The sequence below is a fragment of the Anser cygnoides genome, chromosome 8 (assembly GCF_040182565.1).
Source record: "Anser cygnoides isolate HZ-2024a breed goose chromosome 8, Taihu_goose_T2T_genome, whole genome shotgun sequence".
Taxonomy (NCBI): Eukaryota; Metazoa; Chordata; class Aves; order Anseriformes; family Anatidae; genus Anser; species Anser cygnoides.
Window position 1 is genome coordinate 16,351,418 of NC_089880.1, and position 20,774 is coordinate 16,372,191.

At 39.9% G+C, this 20,774-nt stretch overlaps 1 protein-coding gene across 1 annotated transcript in view; it reads right to left on the reverse strand.

Moving 5' to 3' along the window:
* Nucleotides 1–20,774, reverse strand: part of HMCN1 (hemicentin 1) — a 199,482-nt gene that overhangs the window by 78,893 nt on the left and 99,815 nt on the right. The window contains 13 exon segments of the mRNA XM_048058996.2: nucleotides 556–678; nucleotides 2,738–2,834; nucleotides 4,419–4,594; nucleotides 8,575–8,698; nucleotides 9,447–9,598; nucleotides 12,377–12,553; nucleotides 13,940–14,041; nucleotides 15,383–15,506; nucleotides 16,815–16,969; nucleotides 17,223–17,392; nucleotides 18,013–18,121; nucleotides 19,219–19,500; nucleotides 20,119–20,397. Of these exon segments, the coding sequence (XP_047914953.2) occupies nucleotides 556–678; nucleotides 2,738–2,834; nucleotides 4,419–4,594; nucleotides 8,575–8,698; nucleotides 9,447–9,598; nucleotides 12,377–12,553; nucleotides 13,940–14,041; nucleotides 15,383–15,506; nucleotides 16,815–16,969; nucleotides 17,223–17,392; nucleotides 18,013–18,121; nucleotides 19,219–19,500; nucleotides 20,119–20,397 (2,070 nt within the window).

Sequence of the window (20,774 nt, forward strand, 5' to 3'; positions counted from 1 at the left end):
AAGCAACTGCTATGCTAGATGCATTTTCATCACTTGGCTGTGTGCTACAGCTGCAAAATTCAAAGTAAATTTTGAGTAGACATCTATGCTATGCAAGTGGATCACAAGTAGAGACCCCCAGCTCAGCCCCACAGTACAGCACTGTGACTCACAGCCACGCCAGCTGGGATACATGAATAACTCTTGAAGCTGTCCCACTGCACTGTGTAACAAGTAAGTGTATTAAGAGGGGTTAAGTGCTCCACTAACATATATAAACTGTCCAGTTTTAAGTCAGCTCAGGAATCTCTGCACTGCACTGTGTGTTCCCTCCCCCTCACCCTCCCTGAACACCTTTAGGAATAATGGCATCTAGGCTAAGCACATGTGAGTTAGAGAATGGCACAATCTACTTCTGTAGTTTATTTTACTCAATATCGGGATTGTTTAGCTGGCTACATGTTTGTACTCCTCAGAACACACCACCTAAAACATCCACAGGAAAAAAAAGAAAAAAAATGCCAAGTCAGAACTATCACATTTGCTTTACAAAAAGGGTAATGGATGGTTACTCACCACTCTTTTTCCAGGTAAGACTAGGTGGTGGGATGCCACTGGACTCACATATCAGGCTTACCAGGCTCCCTTCAATCGCTGTCAGCTGAGAGATGTCATCTGAGCCAAAAATACTTGGTGACACTGAAAAGAAATACCAAATCAGTTCATCGTTTTTAAATAAAATGGTATCGGCCAACAATATAACCAAACTGACCTTACCACAAAAGTGTCCCATTGTGTTCTGAAGAAATTACAATGATTGCATTCTCTTCCTCGCCATGCAAACCAGACCCTGCCTGCGTAGGGAATATACTTATGAACAACTGCATCTATCTTTCCAGCCTCTGAGGTCTGGTGTACGCATAGGCTCTATTTCTCACTGGCTTTTGAATGGACTTCCCAGTACAGAGCCATTTTTGTGAATTATGTAGACTGACTTTAAGAGGCTGCCTAGCTCATAGCCTTAGCTCATAAACCTAAATCATATGTCAGAAAGTAACTTTTAAAATTCAGCCACAGTTTCTCCCTTGAATTTATGTGGCAATACACTGGCTGCCACATGCAACACAAAGGGCCCCAACCCTTCAACTGTCCTACTATTGCAGACTGCCAGTTTTGTTCAACAGCTCTGTGATTGTAAGCCAGTTGCAGACGAAAGGGACCACTGTTTTCAGTGTCATTCTCAAGGACTTTGGTTCAATCACTAGGGAAGGGATAACTGCCTTCTTGAAATGGAGGAACCATTCTCTTTAGATGAAAATAGTGTAGGTAATACTTGAAAAGAGACCAAAAAAAACAGAAGAGAACGTAGGCTGAAAATAGAGTAAAAGCTCGCTAGTGAGCAACTTATCCAGTGCATTTAAAATGCACATGACAGTAGACAGCTTCTCCTTCTGATACTTCAGACTAACTCTTTTTTTCAGCAGCAACCAGATGTATGGGTTTCAGAATGACTGACTGCAAGCAAAGAACTTTATTGTACTGGACTGGCTTCAACCTTTTATTTTGTCCTGCTTCAAGTCACAAAGTTTGTGCCATTCTCTGAGGAGGTACATCTTACAGTTAACACATGAGCTGTTTCTTCTAGTTCTGGAACCAGAGTTAGCCCTCAGGATCTCATCAGTCCTCAAGTAGGATACATTTCCTGGATTTAAAACTTGGAAATATGGCAGGCAGGACTTTTGGTCCCCGGGTGTAAACAAAGACTATAATTCTAAACAGTTACCCACAGATGACTTTCACAGGCAACTTTTGGTTTCTATTAAGTTTAGTCCATCAAAGCTGCTAACTAGCAAAGAATTATCCTCCCTCTCAAAACCCTACAGAAATGGTCTCACTGCACAAAAGAATAAACCCTTTTCCCTCCTGCACTAAAGGTCCTTTGCAACAGTACAAATCTTACAAATCTGAGGAAGGAAGAGATCTGAGATGATGATGACAAGCTCAGTATATGGACATATGCTTTAGCATGGAAATATCACATGGCCTTGTATGATACTACAATATTGACCCCCTAATTTAAACACCAAATAAATAATGACATTGTTCAGTACTAAGAATTATAGTTTCATCATTACAAACCCTGTTAGCTAATTCTAGTTTTGTGACTTAAAAGCAAGAAATTAATTTGCAATAGCAAATAAGGTGTATTTCAACTGGTATACAGGGAGAAAGTAATGGTGCAGGAAAAGCTAACCAAAATCAAGGGTTTAAATAAACATCATATGCTACATTGATCATCTAGTCATAGAAACATTGTACTAATGCTATTACTATGATTTAGTCCTATTAATTTTGCCAAGCAAACAAAGCTAGGTAAAATAGTTTGGTTTTCTTTTTAGATCTGAATCTCCATGCTTCAGCATTTAGAAAAGTTGGAGGTTGTTAAGTTACTCTATATGAGTGCACAAATAGGAGCTGGATACAAAGCCAGTTAGTTTCTGCTCTAAAGTATCATCATGCATGCAAACCCAATCTGACAAAGGCCTACAAAGTAGCTGGTATTAATTTAGAATCTAACCAAAGCAATTTGGAAAATGCGTGCACTTTCTTTAGACTGTTAACTACAGCAAATATAATAATGTCACCCTGCACGAACCTCAGCATTTATGTATTTATGAACTACAGAAAATTTCAGTGTCTCACATCATAACTCCACTCTGAGCTCCATTCCCATTCCTGGAATAAGCTTAAATCTTACCCCAAATATTAACATTATAGTTCTTTTCAGTTTTTCCAGCAACATTTGTCGCTTCACAAGTGTAACGGCCAGTGTCCTGTACTTGAGCTCCTTCAATCTAGGAAGAAAATAAAAATCTGGGTTTTTTCTTCTTACATTGTTGTACAGGGAAGTTACAGGGAGAGGTTGCTCAGTTTTTTTGTGTTGCTATAGGTCACAGCCAACACGGGTTCACAGGGGGTAGGTCCTGTTTAACAAATTTAATTTCCTTTTATGATAAGATCACCCATCTGGTCGATCAAGTGAAGCCAGCTGATGTAATCTTTTTGGGTTTCAGTAAAGCTTTCGATATGGTTTCCCATAGGATCCTACTGGACAAAATGTCCAGCATACAGCTAGATAAAAACATCATACAATGGGTGAACAATTGGCTGATGGGTAGGGCTCAAAGAGTTATAGTAAATGGGGTTACAGGTTGGCGGCCAGTCACCAGTGGGGTCCTCCAGGACTCCATTTTAGAGCCAGTTCTTTTCAATGTTTTCATAAACGATTTGGATGTAGGACTAGAAGGTGTTTTGAGCAAATTTGCTTATGATACTAAACTGGGAGGAGTTGTTGACTCTGTTGAGGGTGGAAAGGCCTTGCAGAGAGATCTGGACAGATTGGAGAGCTGGGCGATCACCAACCACACGAAGTTTAACAAGAGCAAGAGCCGGGTCCTGCACCTGGGACGGGGCAACCCTGGCTATACATAAAGGCTGGGCAATGAGACGCTGGAGAGCAGCCCCACAGAGAGGGATCTGGGGGCTGTGGTTGATAACAAGCTGAATATGAGCCAGCAGTGTGCCCTGGCAGCCAGGAGGGCCAACCGTATCCTGGGGTGCACCAAGCACGGCATCGCTAGTCGGTCAAGGGAGGTGATTGTCCCACTCTACTCTGCGCTGGTGCGGCCTCACCTTGAGTACTGTATGCAGTTCTGGGCACCACAGTACAAAAAGGATGTTAAACTGTTGGAGAGTGTCCAGAGAAGGCCTACAAAGATGGTGAAGGGCCTAGGGGGGAAGACGTATGAGGAGTGGCTGAGGTCACTTGGCCTGTTCAGCCTGGAAAAGAGGACGCCAAGGGGAGACCTCATCGCGGCCTACAGCTTCCTCGCGAGGGGGAATCGAGGGGCAGGCACCAATATCTTCTCTTTAGTGACCAGTGACAGGACCCGAGGGAATGGAGTCAAGCTGTGACAGGGGAGGTTCAGGCTGGATATCAGGAAAAGGTTCTTCACCAAAAGAGTGGTCACGCACTGGAACAGGCTCCCCAAGGACGCAGTCACAGCACCAAGCCTGTCGAAGTTTAAGAAGGGTTTGGACTGTGTACTTAGTCATATGGTCTGAATTTTTGGGTAGACCTGTGTGATGCCAGGAGTTGGACTCGATGATTCTTGTGGGTCCAACTCGGGATATTCTATGATTCTAAGTTTCAATTTTTATGTTTACATCTATCTCCCTAAATATTAGTAACAGAGGAGCACTCCTGCAAAATCTCTATACAAACATCTAGTTGTCTGTGATCTCTCAGTCCTTATCTACAGCTCTCTGTTGCACCAGAGGGCCTGATGTTACCCAGCCTCTAACACATATCTAGCATCCTCACGATGGGGATACTCCCCAGGAAGCACTCGCTGCTGGAGCCTGACCACCCAATTTACCTTCAGTACACTTCCATCTTCAGAGATGCTAAGACCTGGTTTCTTCAGCAAGGGTCGTCCATCTTTGAGCCATGTCAGCACAGGTGGGGGAACAGCATTGCTCTGGCAGAGCAGCTCCACTGCTTCGCTGATGAGCACAGAGACGTTTTGTTCCTCTCCCATGATGTTTGGTGGAACTATAGCAATAAATCAAAACAAAGGACCTTTGAGCATTGCAGACTTCCCAGAGTAAGACATACTGTAGAGCTAACAAGTCTTCATTTAATGAAAACAAAATGGCAGTTACTACCTTTTTGACATAGAACTTAAGTTTCCTTTAGATCTCAACAAGCACTAAAATAATTTTGTTACTGACAGAATATCCTCTACGCAAGATACATGCTAGTAAAATATAAACGATAGAGAAATTGTGTAGGTAAGCCAAGACTTGCAGAAAAATATATTTAGAAGGGAAAATTGCCATTATATAAATATTGGAGAAATACACCCCTGCTAAAATCACACACACACACACACACACACAAAAAAATATAGAGTTAATGAGCATAGAGGTTTACAAGATAATACTCAAACCAAGAAGGTTAAAATGTCTTAAACTGTTCCAGACGATGCCAGCATGCATAGTTGGCTCTAAGGAGAACTCTAAGAAGAATTTTGTCCAGAGATGGCCAAATACAGAAGACAGAATGAGAATTTACACGTTTCCAGCCAAGTGAATGGGTTAAGAAATTAATCATCAGTGAGTCATAATTCATTATTACATTATTGTCTATTTGTTTTCTGTGGTGTCTGCTAGCTAATTATTGTGATTGTTGGCACTGAGCACTATATTTAAATTTGTGCAACAGTTGCAGTGACAGCAAAAAATTATCACACGTTTCCAAATTACAGGGTAGGAATATCAGCTTTTGGAACAAAAGTTGTCCATGTAGAAGGCAAAAACGCTTGTGGACACTGAAATTGCAGCCCATTAGCTGTTCTCAAGTGGTATAAAGATTCAAGAAAGTGAATACTTTTCCCTCATTTTAAAAATTAGCTGTTTTTTCCAAAAAACAAAGCAACTGAGAAGCAATTGAGAACTAAACCTTGGAACACAGCATGTGAGCAATTTTCCATTGAGAAAGTATTCATGGCTGGAGTTGAAAAGAACTCCCTAAATCAAGGAGGAAATATTACACTGACAAGATGAGGTTAAATTAAAAGATTAATGACTGAAAACTCTTCACCGTCCATGGCTTTGTATCAGTATTCACAGCTCAACCAAATGTTCTTTGGTAACAGCACCCTGCATCACTGATCACAGATTTTCAGACTCCCAGGCAGCTTTGAGTCATTGACAAAACATTGCCACAGCAAGAGTTTTAAAGTATTTCAGCCTGAGATACACACACACACTTAGAAAACGGTGAGAGTGCAGTAGGCCATCATGCTCTGCGTTGTTGCTGCTTACTAGCAGCTCTCCACTGGAAGTTCCCTTTCCCAGATCAGAGCCAGTGGGACAATATCTGGTAGTGCTCATAATAAATTCAGTACATCACTAACAGCAAACTAAGAGCAGAAGTGCTTTAACTGGGCTGCTCAAACATGATCCAGAAGAGAACTCCTATTTGTGCTCTTAATGGCATGTATGTTCTTAAATCCTTACAGCAACCAATAGGGATCACCTTTCATTTCTTGCAATTTAAAAATCTAAGGCACGCTCATTACAGACTCCTGACATTAAGGCAACATTAGGTTTGTAATTTAAGATTTACAAAATCAAAACTTCTAGCAAGAATTAATTCATCTAGTTACATATATCTGGTGAGATTTTTATACTTGCAGTGTACTAAGACTGTTCAGTTCACCCAATAAAATGTTGACCAGGGCCAAATATAAGAGCCCTTATAGTCACATTTCCTTTACTTTTTATCTTTGCAATCCGTTAGTCCAAAAATTGCATGTCTGATTGCCCAAAATATATGGGTATGAAGGAGGGAAGCAGTGGGACTGTCCATGAGAAATACTCTGGGCTTCAATTTGAACAAAAAAGATACTGAATTAATTAGCATGCATGAGATTATAAAATGTCCCAAAGCGGTACTCAGTAAACCAGCAATACAGTTCTCAAGATGTCCTGAAAAATAACACTAACAATAAAGCTTTGTTTTTCTTGCGCAGGAAGTACTCAGCAGAGCAGCTGATTTCACAGTTTGGAAATAATTTAGGGAAAAGTCTGGTCTCTGTGGATAAGAAATAGAGTAATTGAAAAAAAAAATCTGTTTATCTTACTTTCTTTGTAGAATTCACAAAGGCCTAGATTCTTTATGAGTGTTGTGGAGCTGAAAATTGGAAGCTGATCCATTACTGCAGAAGGCAAATTTATTTCCAAATATTTTTCCACCAATTACTTTTCCTCTCAGCTAAATGAATTGAAATGTGTTCAAAAGGAAACTGAGTTTATGAAACATAGAAAGACAGATACTATATCATTTGTTTCTGAAGAAATAAGGTTTAAAATCAATCTAATTATGCTCATGGCAACTATACATTATCCAGGTTGTTCCAACTCCTAGACTGGCTTAGTGCACCACTCATTTCTAACTACCTCAGCACCAAAAGCATTCCAAATTATTTTCCTCCTGTGACTTCTTAATTAGACTACCCATATGAGGTTAAATCCCAAGAGTGATATTACTTTTTGGTGACAGCCTCACTCAAGACAGCCCTGCAGCTGAGCTCAAGCCTGGCCAGCTTCTGTTACAACAGTAATTGCAAACATACACAACTTCTAACTAACTCTTTTCATTTCATCTAGCTAAAAGGGACAGAGGTTCCAAAAATAAAGGAGGAACAATAAGAAGATCCATGCCATTTCTGCAGTTATGTATACATACACACCTGTCCTCAAACTCCAAAATGTACTTTAATATTCCTTGTTCTAGATTAAAATGTTCTAGCCCACTTTAAACTTGAACTTGCTGTGCCAGAATCCTGACTTTCTGAACTGCCTCTTGCAGATGAAAAAAGTAGCCATGACTCAAGTCACGAGTGAGTATCCTAACCACAATGCCTTTACAAGTCTATTCTGAAAGCCAAACTTGAAAACAAACAACCAGACAAACTGTTCCTATTTGCCTAAGGAAACATCCAAACTTCTAACTACTCTTGCAAGATTTTCCAGAGAGTCTGCTTACAGTTGCAATTAAGCTAGAGACTGGCAGACCAAGAACAGTTTTCTCCCAGCTGATCTATAAAAAGTAAAAGAGAACCCACAAAGATTCTTTTGTTCCAAAACCTTCTCTCCATATCTGGTACCGTAAGATTTCTAAAATAAGTGGCAGATCATTGTTCATCCTCACTCAGCTGTCCAGGGAAACTTAAGACTTGCTACCATCAAGCTCCCTGGCTTCCCTCCTGGCAGTACTTTACGCTCTTTCATGTGTGTACATCACCAGTGATCTCTAAGAACAAAATATGAAAAGGCATTTAAAACCAGTCTCAAGAATAAGGAGGAAGCTGTAAATGTTACACAAAATGAGGAGGAAGGATTAATTTACATGAGTTCAGTCAAAAAGAATTCAGAATTAACTGCTTGACACAATCTGGAAAATTAGCAAAGCGCAATGGCTAAAGAGATACGTGTCCTGCTTCTTGAAAGAGACAAAGTTGACTGGTCGGGCTCAGTATAGCTCAATACAGCACCATTGTTAGCACTAAAAAAGTCACCACCCTTTTGGCAGGTGTAGTAAGGGCCTGAAAACAGAATGGAAGCTTGAGATGCATACGGCAAATTCACACCAACTCATTCTGGTAAAGACAACTGAGCTCTGGCCACAATAACATCTTTTGTCCATGTGATTTACATGTTATTCACACAAACATATTTTCTCCTAACATTTATAAATGAGCCTGTGTGTATGAAACATATAAATGCACTGCAACTATGTTTCTTCAAGGATACAAAAAAGAACAGATACCCATACTTTAATACATGTCTGTATGCATATATAAACTTACATACATGCACATACAAACACCTCCTGATCCCTTTGTCTTTCATTATGAGTTGGAACCATTTTTCTTTAACGTTGTTAACCATCTGGGCCACATTGTGTTTAACTAAAGCTCCATTAGCGGCTTTCATTATTCAAAAAAGATTGTCAGAAAATCTCACCATAAACTCTGAGATCAATATCTCTTTGACTCTCGCCTGCAGCATTCACTGCAACACAAGTGTATTTTCCTGTGTCACTGATCTGAGCACTGGTCAGTGCCAGGACTCGGCCCCCAGACAGAACCTGCAATAGAAGCACAACACATTCAGTATACATGCCTCAAAGTAAAACAGAAGCAGAGAGAACCATTGGGTTTCATTTCAAAAGAAAATACTTGTTTTGCCACTGCTTCCCACAATCTGTATTTTTACCTACACTCTTCCCTGCACTCCATTGTTCTTTTTTTCATCAAGACATGCAAAAGCAAAAGTCTAACTTTACGCAAGTCTTTGTAGGATCTGGACATTCCTCCCTCTCATTAGTTTCAAACTTTGTCACATCTTCTGTTTGTGCTCCAAATGACCCACAGACTTACAGAAATTTCCCCTCTCTCCTTTCAGATCATAAAACTGGCTTTCAAAGAGCAGCCATGCTTCCTCCTTTTAACTCAGAAGCATCTCCTTGCATCATAGTCTTCTTTTTCCTCCCAAATTATTATTTTTTGTAATGAGATATTACCCAATCTTGGACTCTATGGATCTCTTCAGGATAGAAATGAGGTCCAATTTTCTCTTGTAAAAGTGAAAAACTTGCTTATCCATACCTTTACTCAGTATGACATCAGCTGAAAGAACCACCATATTTCGATATATCCATAATGAGCACACTTCACACAATAATTACTGTAAACATGCAACAATATCCCAGAGCAAAAAGCCTTATACTCTCATTCCGAAACCTCCAAGTTTTTCTGTTTCATTAAACTGCACAAGTTTTAAAGTCTCATACCAAAACAGGAAACAACACAGATGGCAGGGTTTGAACCCAGTACCTGGAGTCCATCGCTAAAACTGGAAACAGGGCTACCATCTTTCAGCCACGTCAGAATAGGCGCGGGGATGCCTCTTGCTTCACACTCCAGTCGCACTACATTATTAACCACCACTGCCACCATGTCATTGCTGCCAGAGATTGATGGTGGGACTGGAAAAAGAAAATAAATCTGGAGCTGCTATGTAGGAGCATAAATCACAATGAAATTAAATGGGATGCTTACTTTTGGACATTGTTTCTCTTCCTGCAAGGCACTCTATTGTTGGAAAGATTTCTAATGTTACCACTACTGTCATTTGTTTGCTCTTTGCCAAATCCTGCTCTTTATTGACCTAAAAAGTCAGATAATTTCAATGAAACTACTGTGAGCAACGGTAAGCATGACTGGGCCCACAGCCCAGAGGACAGCTGTGAAACCCAGGAACCAGAACATAAAACCTGAAAATATTCCTTCAGACTTTTATAACATTCCATTTAGACCTCGTGAAAGGCATTAACAGTGCTGGAGATTAAAGAGGGAAGTATATAAGATAAACTGAATAAAGCAAATACATGCACAGAGTAATAAATCAGCCTTGCAGAACTTATGTGAACATTTACCAGATCAACCTGTATAACATCTGCCTGATGATAAAAATCATCTTAATGGAACATCTCAAAACAATTACTTTAGGTATAAGGTCTAGCACATTTTGCAGCACTATGTTGAAACAGGAGACAGGAACATATCTAAGATTTCCAGTATACTTCTTTTGTTATTTCTATGCTTCTTTCATTCAGGCTGTTCATCAGTAAGCAAGTGTGGGTGTAGCACTGATGCATGGTTATGGAAGGAAAACAACTTTAAAATCAAAAAGCTGTTTTCAACATGCGATCAACATTTTCATTTTAATGTGTAAGTGTTGGTAAAGGAAGATGTTTCATTTATCATGAGAATTAAAGCTATTATTTGCTCCTACCACTTAAAACTTAGTGATCTAACTTTACTTTCACTGTCAGTCAAAAAACATAATACTTGAACTCTGAGAAAAAACATTAGAGTGGTGTGTTCTACTCATACATATCCTATGCAAGAAAAAAAAAAAGTTCAGAAATTCTTTAATGAAAATAAGATGTGTTAATAAGTTCAGCAATCTGTGACAGCCTGTAACTCAGACTACCTATCCTTAGATAAATTCCAGTAATAGCAGAAAAGGTAGGAAAAACACAAGTGTGATTTTACAATCTTTTTTCCATATATACGCACAGTTTCCCCATTTCATTTCAATAGCATTCATTGTTCTCTAATGCCTGAAAAATTTCTAGTGGTGAGAAAGGAGTGCGAAAATCTTAATACAATGGCTTTATAAGAATAAACTAAGCTGGAATTCAACCTGCTTCCTTTAAACAGGCCTGCCTAGTTTCATTCAGTGTTAAGCCTGCAGTATCAGGCTTTGTTTTAATGCAAAAATCAGTTGATAATTTCTACCATAGCTACTGCACCCACAACAGTCCATTAATAAGAGAAGCTGTTGAATGCAACCAACAATCGACCAAGATAGTTGCTTACTCACAATGCCAGCTGCCACACAAAAATCTAGAGCAGGCTTTCAGTAAACGCAGTGCGACTTTCTGTGGCTGACACTTCAGAGTTTGTTCTCTGAAAGTCATTCTTGCTTCTACTATTAACAGAAAAGAAAGCTTTCTCTTATCAAAATCAAACTCTAAATAAACTGGATGAGAACCTTGTTTCTGTGAAATCCAAGAAGCACTCCATTTTAAGCCCTGTACCACACAAGCTGAATAAAGTAGGTTCATGGATAACTTTCAGCTTCCTTTGATGCAATTAGCACTGGCTGCAACTGCATATATCCTATTGTGGAAGGGGATACAATTTTATTTGTCCTGTCTATACAACTAAGTCAGAGAGTATGAGTTCCCCAGAAAACTCTGTACATATCTGCTGAAATTCCACCACCCATAAGAAGACACGCATATACTTGGGGTTATTTTTCATTTCTTGGTCTAACCAGAATAATGACCTTGGCTCTAAGTATTTCCTGGGAATTAATCACTGGGTGGAGTTAATTGCCTTTGACCATGTCTTGAGCCATCAGTTTTTCCCATGATGGTCATTAATCCCATGGAAATGTACTGCCCAACTCCTTATTTGTTAATTAACTTTAATAGGAACTACATACTGGGTATGCATATGAGTTGGGGAAACTGGGCCAAATTTGGGCCGCAGTTTTGCATGGAAGACTCCCACTGAAAACCAGTTACATGCATATGCACGTATCAAAGATAAGAATTTGGATCGGGGCCTGATCCTAAATCCACTGAAATCAGTGGAAAAGCTCCAATTTGGCTTTTGACCAGGTGTCTCACGTCTATAAACACCCACACTTTCACTTCATCTTACTAGACACAGTATATTTTTCTTTAAGACTGTTGGATTATGAAAGAACACTTGATTTGTGTCCTGTCTTTATCTACTGTAGGCTTTGAAGTCATCCCCAGCAAAACGCAGCAATTGCAAGTCCTTCCAAATTAAGTGGAATATAAATACCTTTATATATATATACTTATATTGGATTTATATTTACATATAAATATATCATATTTATGTTTGTATTTTATAAATATTTTATTTACATTATCTCAAGTGGTAATATAAATACCTTTTCCACCAATACGGTGCCTCTGCTCTTTCTTCCTAAAATTGAATTCCCTTACCATATCTTCTTAATATTAAAAGCACGCATTCTTAGTATTGGTAAAACAAACAAACAAACAAAAGAAGAGCAAATTTTCTCACATTGACCCCTGCCATATCTCTTCCAGTACAATGGTGTGCTGAATGATGGTAAGACTCCTAAGCAGACTTGAAACTTGAAAAGAGTAAAAGTGGTGCACGTAGGTATTTTTCACAAGTTTTGCAGTACTTACCATGAACCTGAAGATTGTAAAACAACTCAGCTGAGCCTGCAGCATTGACAGTCACACACTTATAAATGCCGGTGTCAGAGATCTGAGCACCCTCAATCTGCAGAACCTGCCCTCTGTTCCGGAAAGTGGCACTTGCAGCACTGGTAAGTGGACGATTGTCTTTGTACCATGTGATAGCTGCAAAATGAAATGGGAAAGTTGTCACAAGTATTCCCCATTACAAACAACAGGACCAAAGATTCTTCAAATTTTCCATCTGAATTTTCAGATACATAAAACCAACATTTACAAATCAATATATACTTATTATAATTAACAAAAGTAAAAAGTAGCTAGGAAATGAGAAAATCAGCACAAAACATCTGTGCAAAATACTAAGTATGCCTACAGGTCTCAATAGCAAACTTGAAACTATCATACATGCACACCACATACTTACGAAAAAATATTCTGAAGTTAAAAAAAATATAACACAAAGCATACTTAAAGGGATCTACTCATCTCATACTAAGGTCAACAGAAGCTGTTTAAAAATACACAATAATATCATTTTAACCTTTTACCCTAAAGTACTGCTACACTAAACCAAACCACCTGGAAAATTTTATGGAGTCAAAACATGAACAGTCAAAACAAAGGTCATCTTGGAGGCTAAAAAAATGAAAACAAAAACTGGAAAACCAGTATTATTTCAAAGCAATATATTATAGGAACCTAACAAAAAAATGAGGATTTTTTGCATCTCAGCCAAAAGATGGCACCCTCTATCAGCACAGTGCTGGTGCTAACCAATGCTTTACTGGCATCGCTTCACTCTGCAGTTACATGAAACTGCTGCTTACTGAATCATTTTTTGTAACACAAGTTTTCTGTGAAAGACTCTCATTCAAGAAGTAGTCTGGCCTGACTGATGAACAAGGCTGTGTGCAAGGTTATAACTACACAAAGCATGAATAAAATAAACCATGAACACATATATAGGGGCTGGTTTTCAAAACTGAGAGTATAAGGAGAACCCTGAAAATCATAAGTATAATCTTATCATCTGGGTAAGCCACAGAAAGCATGGTACGCACACACAAAACATTTGCATTTACGTATGCCAGGGGCCCAAACCAAACAGAGATTCCTGTAGATTTCAACAGACTTTAGATAAGGTTCTAGATATGGCCCCACTTGACAGGCACACTCAATACTAAAGTTATTGTTTTAAGTTTGCTCTACACTATAAAATATTGACCTGATGAGTAGCTGTTTAAAGCGGATTTTGTAGAAGACTAACCATATTATTGCCTATGGACCAGGCACTGATGTATGCGTAAGGGTGTAGTTTATCCTTCTGGTTTTGATTTATTTTACTAAAAATAGTGAATTCCCCAATATTTATTTCACATCACTCAATATATTGGCATTTCCCATCAAACAGCGTTTAATACTTCATAGTTAGCTTCAATACCACAAAATTAACTTCATATTCAGAATACCCATTATTTTCAAAAGACATATAAAAGCGAATACATGCTATCAGACTTTCTTCATGTTCTCAAATGTACATGTGCATACCTGGCAGAGGGTTCCCAGATGCTCTGCATTCAAGATGGATTGGATTATTCACAACCACTGTTTCATTTAACATTTTCCCTGCATCCTCCAGACTGGGTGGTTCTGGGAAAAAACAAAAGCATTAGGTTTTCATTAGTTCAGCCACCCAGTTGGCAAAACTTCCAATCGCAAAGTAATCTGCCTTCTGAGAAACTCTAGGCAATGAATTGCCCAAGCTTTAACTAACTACTGGGTGACTAAGAAATTTCTCAAGAAACTGCACCTTTGGAACTGGACTACTTTCATTATATAGCCTCATTAGTGTTAAGAGGAATAAAATGTGTAAAATGTGGGTGTTTTTTTCAGGGGGGGGGCAGGGAGGGAGGGCAGGGAAAGTGATTCTTAAAAATGGACTTGTAAGAAATGGGTGCACAACACAGAACAGCAGTTCTTCTAAGGTGGCAAGGTCACTTGAACTGGTAATATTAAACTGAATGTTGTACAGTGCTTTAACAAGGCAAGACTGTATTACTGGTATCTATAAATTTGGAATGTGCCATAAACACCAGATAATGACACTCTGAACATGAAGATCACAAGCAAAATTTGTGAGCATGGGACTGACACCAAAATCAACTACGGTGCAATTACCACAGTATAAGATGAGTGCAGCTTCTCTTTCCAAGTCTCATTCAGGGAAATCTTATTTCTGTTTCAATTTAACATTTCCCAGTTACTGACTCTGTTCGACACTTAAAGTCCACATAATCACACTCATGAACACTTTGTCACAGTCCATCATCACACCTCCCGTATCCTTTGAGGACTGGGTCACATCAAGAATGCACAATACTTCATGACCACTTCTGAGGTAAATATGACTTCATGACCTTTTCTGAGGTAAATCATGGTGAGAGCATTTACCAAATTCATGTGCAAACAACAGCTTCCAAAGTTTCCCTGATTTCTTTTGACTTGTTTTTAGCTGAAAAATAAAATTGTTTTTAGACAGTCTAAAGAGTCGTCACGTGAGAGAATATCTCTTTCTCAGAGAAATTTATGTAGAATTTCCCCATTGCAAGTTCACGGGCAACGCCATTTTCTCCAGGAGATTTTGATTAAATTAATAATGCCAACAGTGGTACATCAGGTCTTGATTCAGAAACACCGAGTACACTTCTGACTGTCTTGGTCAGAAAGGTTCTTGGGATAATAGAAAAGTTAACTGGAAGGTTTCTCTTTCGGTGGCCCTCAGTACCACACAAGGAAGGCCAAATCCCAAGAAAGTCAGCTTTTGCCCTAGCTTCTTACTAACGGAGTGAGACAAAGAATGAAAACTGAAAGATGGATGTGCACAGGTAACAAAAATGCCAGAAAGTTTAAAAGAGAAAGGAATACAGATGTAAAAAAGCTGCCTTAAAACCACCATATTTAGCTTCTAACTAGAGGCAGAAACATCATTACCATGCACATGAAGCCGAATGTGCTGTTGGGCTTCTCCTGCAGCATTTGTTGCCACACAAGTGTATCGGCCAGCATCCTCGAGCAGGGCCTTGACAACTTGTAGAATACGGCCTGAAGACTCCAGCTGTACCAAAACAGAGAGCAGGGAACCACTTTACACAATGATCCCAGGCAGAGTCACTAAGCACCTCGAGTACTGTGTTCAGTTTTAGGCCCCTCGCTACAAGAAGGACATCGAGATGCTTGAGCGAGTCCAGAGAAGTGCAACGAAGCTGGTGAGGGGTCTGGAGAACAAGTCTCATGAAGAGCGGTTGAGGGAGCTGGGCTTGTTCAGCCTGGAGAAGAGGAGGCCCATGGGTTGATCTTATCACACTCTACAGGTGCCTTAAAGGAGGCTGTAGCGAGGTGGGGGTTGGTCTGCTCTCCCCCGTGCCTGGTGACAGGACGAGGGGGAATGGGCTAAAGTTGCACCAGGGGAGGTTTAGGTTGGATATTAGGAAGAACTTCTTTACCGAAAGGGTTGTTAGGCATTGGAATGGGCTGCCCAGGGAAGTGGTTGAGTCACCATCCCTGGAGGTCTTTAAAAGACGTTTAGATGTAGAACTTAGTGATATGGTTTAGTGGAGGACTTGTTAGTGTTAGGTCAGAGGTTGGACTAGATGATCTTGGAGGTCTCTTCCAACCTAGATGATTCTGTGATTCTGTGTAATAGCACAGTAGACGTGTGCTGAATACAGCCAGTCTCATCTTTGTCCTAACCTGGCGCAGATATTCATGCAAGAGGTGTCCTTGCTAATTCAGAGACCTCAGTGTTCCTGGGACAATGGGATTATTTATTATCTGTACAGCTGTGAGAAGACCTAGATGGCAGCGGGGCAGGCAAGCAAGGTGAAGATGGGGCTGCAAGAAGAGAGCTGCCTCTGGCATGATGTCAGAAACTGCTGCAGCCTGAAGTAAATCAAAGCCATTACAAGCACTTCATCCCCTGGAGCATGAAAGCACTAGGAAGGGCTATTCACTGAAAGTCAGAATCTTACAATGAGAAGGGAATGTACAAGTAGGTGCTGCAAGGGCAATGCTTATAGAAAAACTCATCTAATCCCACATCATGGTGGCAGGCGGGGAGAGGTACCTTCTGACTGACAGATGACCATACCTTGAAGGCTAAAGTATAACTGAAAGGAGCCAGATACTGAATTTAAAGTCACAAACTCTTCTGGTACAGAGGTATCTAATGGGATTCAGTCTACTTAACAGTGCTACTCAATCTGATATACCATCCTATTCAGGTAAAAAGCCCATCATTCTCTGGGATGGATCTTTTAGCATCTTTATATCGCAGCATGAGGAAAGCAAAAGGAAAGAAGCACTAACACATTTAACTTATTGTAACTATTTTTCATGGTTTGAATTCCGTAAAAGTAGTGCTTACTCTAGTATTTCCTCTGGCTGTGTTTACTGGTTGGCCATCTTTTAACCAAGTTATGGAAGGGCTGGGAATGCCATTGGCTACACACTGCAGCGTTACAGGTTTGTGTATCACAACAGCTCTCTCGGAAGTGCCAGCTGATTTGATGGTTGGAGGAACTGCAAGAAGCACCAGAAACAAAAATAAAATATCATTTGAACATATACCTTTACATACACAGTGGCAATAACCTTCCAATAAGAGTAGCTCTATTTTGACTTCATCTACTCTCATATCCTACTTTTCAACCCACTAATACAAAAACAAACAAACAAAAAAAAAAACCAAAAAAACCAGAAAATTTGAGTATCTTCTTGCCAGCCTTGTACAGTAGTGGCAATCTGCTGCCTTTTTGCCCCTTGAGTAACCTACCATGCACAGTAACATCAAATTCCTTTTCATGTTCTCCTGCCGTATTTGCAGCCACACATTTATAGCGGCCAGTGTCTGACACTTGAGCTCGAGAGATGAGAAGTTTTTGTCCATTTAATAAGATCTTATGTCCAGCTCCCTCTTCAACTGGCTGACCATCTTTCAACCACCTACCAAAAAGAAAGTATAAACTCAGACCTCTATTACAGTAAGAGTGACAACAGTCCTAAAGTATGCTAGAAATGTGCATACATTTCTATTAAACAGAACATGTCAATAACTCTTATTTGCATTTCTAGGAAGGTTTGGAGATCTCAGGTTATATTTTGCTTTTCCAAGTGTCATGGTCTGAAGTGGTTATCATGAGAAGGGAATATAGGGGAACAGGCACTAAAGAAGTCATCAGAAAGGTGACAGCTGGGAAGTAGTACAGAGAGCAGATACCACCAAAGGAGGCAGATACAAACCTCCAAAGCAAAGTCAATTGTTGCCGGTAGATGATAAATACATGCTTGCATTAGCCATGGAAGAAGAATTTGGTCAACTCTTGTTATCTACCCTAACTCCTAGGAGATATATTTTGGCACAACCTACCCAACTACTTCAAAACAAAATGGGACTGAAATCCGGCAATGTACGTGCCTGCCACTGTCTTCAGTGGAGATAAGAGTTCATCCTCCATATATTAACTATCACTACATAATATAGGCAGTTTAGAAACACTGCCTCTAAGCTCACTTCATCAAATAGCAGATTTTTTTTTATTTTACTGTCATACCAATCCCCTTACAAGATAGTTGGTGAGGGTGTCCCTGTTGCTGAACAATCCAACTCCAAAGGGCTATGGAGAATCACAAAGTAGTCCAAGAGCTCATCCCCACCTTCCACGAATGGCGGGACTGTAGGAGAGAAACATCCATCAGCAGAAATGTTTAAGTATCAGAAATGTCATAAAAGCTTATCAGAAGTAGTAATGTTAAAAAAAATAGTGACATCCATCTCACTTTGGGACATGGACAGATTTGGAGTTCATTAGGAATCACTGTTCCTTTTTGAAGCAAAACACGTAGACAATGATATTTTCTGAATTCAACTCACTATTCTCCATTTTTCAAGTTTCTTTATTTTTTTCCAGATTTGTCTGAGCTCTCTTGTGAAAGTGTGTGCAAGCTAGTGGGGAGAGTCTTTTAGCACCCTCTGTCAGTAAACGGAGAAAGGAAAGGCATAGAGAACCTGTGCCACTCCTCCAGGTCCTCTTTGCTCTGTCTCATCCTCCTGCAGGGGTGGGTGGGCTGGGAAGGAAGCACTGCGATATGGCTTCTCCCAGCTCCTTCACTGTCTACCAAGATCAGCAAGATAAACCTGGGAATGGATGCTCTACATGTGCATGCAGTACAGTGGCAGCACTCTTCAAGAGGATACTTCAAAGCCTAAAAGTGTCTAAGACAGGAAATAATCAAGTCTTTTTGAAGGCCTGAAATAAATCCTTCCATGTCAAGAAGGTCTCTTCAACAATTAAAATCTGTACAATTCATTTACCTAGAGACAGACAGAAGGGACTGCTGAGATTCAGACCATGGTAAAATATTCAATAGAATGAAGTGGAGAAAATCCTTCTCAGGAAAATGTTCAAAATTTGCAAAACACAATTCAAACTCTAGAGAAAGATGTTCTCCCCTCCCAAAGGCAACTACTCAGTGATCTTTTGTATCTGATTCCTTTCACATTTACAATCTTTCTCTAGGAAGAGAAGCTAGAAGAATTTTAAACGTTCCTGAGAATAATATTTACCTAACCACATGCATGAAAATTCTCTAAGAACTAACCCGAAACTAAGTGTCTTAGAACTGTCCTGCAACCCTGTGCAGAAAAACTGTGCAGTGCCCAGCTTTAACTAAATAAGCAGCAGATTATATAATGATATCAACAGAAATAAAAACCTGCTTAATCAGGTTTATATCAATATGATAAATCACTATTTCTGTTGCTCACATACCTAAGATTTCAACTTCATATTTGATTTCTTTTTCTCCAGCTATGCTTGTGGCCACACACAAATACTGGCCCCGGTCAGCCTCAATAGCATTGAGAATCTCCAGTTTCTTCCCACCAGATACGATGCGGAGGTTGCTGCTTGCTTTCACAGGCACACCATCCTTTAACCAGGTAAGGAGAGGCGGAGGGTTGCCAGCAGCTTTACACTCTAACGTCAGAGAATTGCCAGCAACCACCTGCCTGCTCTGGGCTGTTTCAGCATCGCCCTCAATTACTGGAGGAACTGTAGAAAGGAAAAAATATATTGCAAGTGATTAATTCTGTAGCCAGGAAATGTATTAAGAGCAAATGGGTTAGTTCCTCCCCACCCACTTTGGCTCTACATGCCATTATGTCACGCACAATTTCATGTGAGAATTTGCTGCTGTGGCAAGCCAAGACAAAAAGGAAACAGAGAAGTCAAATGATGTAGTTTAATATTGACCAGTTGTATAAAAGAGAGAGGATATTTGAGGCTTTGAGATGGAAGAACTGAATTTGAAGGTCTTAAAACAGTACACCAGAGATCCTGCCCACAGTGTCTATTTCAGGTAAACATCGTTCAGCATACACATGTGGAAGGAGAAAGGATGCACGGAAAATAAATTGTACTGATACATCACTAAAGCAAAGTATCATGGTCCTTGAAGTCAAGAGCTTTTTAGGAGTCATTTAAAGCACATGGTGTAAAGCTCCCTCTACAAAGACTTGCTAAACAGGTCAGTGTTTAAATGCAACCACTGACTGCTGTTCAACCCTTGACAGGCCTGCAAAGGCTGCTTACAGTATGAAGGCAGAATAGCTTTCAGTACACACTTCCTGTAACATGGCAAACAACCAAATTCAATAAACTCTCACTTACCATATACATCCACCTCATATATTTTTTCAGCAACTCCAGCAGCATTAGTCACATGGCAAGTGTACTTTGCAGAATCTGACACTTGGGCCCGAGGTATTTGCAGGAACTGCCCTCTATCCACATATAGAGCTTGGGGGCTGGAAATCATCGGACGACCTTCTTTGTACCATGTAATGGTAGGAACTGGGATTCCCTTGGTTTCACATTCCAAATTTATAAGATTGTTAAGAAGTGCTGATACCTCTGTGGTAATATTTCCTCCTTTAATACTAGGAGGGACTATTTCAGAAAACAAAACAACAGCATTAAAGCCTTAGTATACACGTCTGTGCAACTTTAAATCAAATAAACATTAGAATGTTGTAAGAATTGAAGATTTTTAGCTTAATCAGACTTCCAACCCTTGCTGGTGTTATCTGTCTTTCTCCCCACACAGTTACACCTTGTCTGTACAACTCTCTACAGCACACAAATTTGGAACCATGAAGACAGCACAACACAAATGGAATCTAATGTCAAAAGGCCACCCTAGATTTAAGAAACAAGTGCCACAGCATGGGGCACTGGAAAGCATTGCTGCCCCACTGTAGGTACTTGGGACCATTTCTACCTTCTAGGCTCCAACATGTGCCAAGTGAGGTCATCTGGGCCTCTGT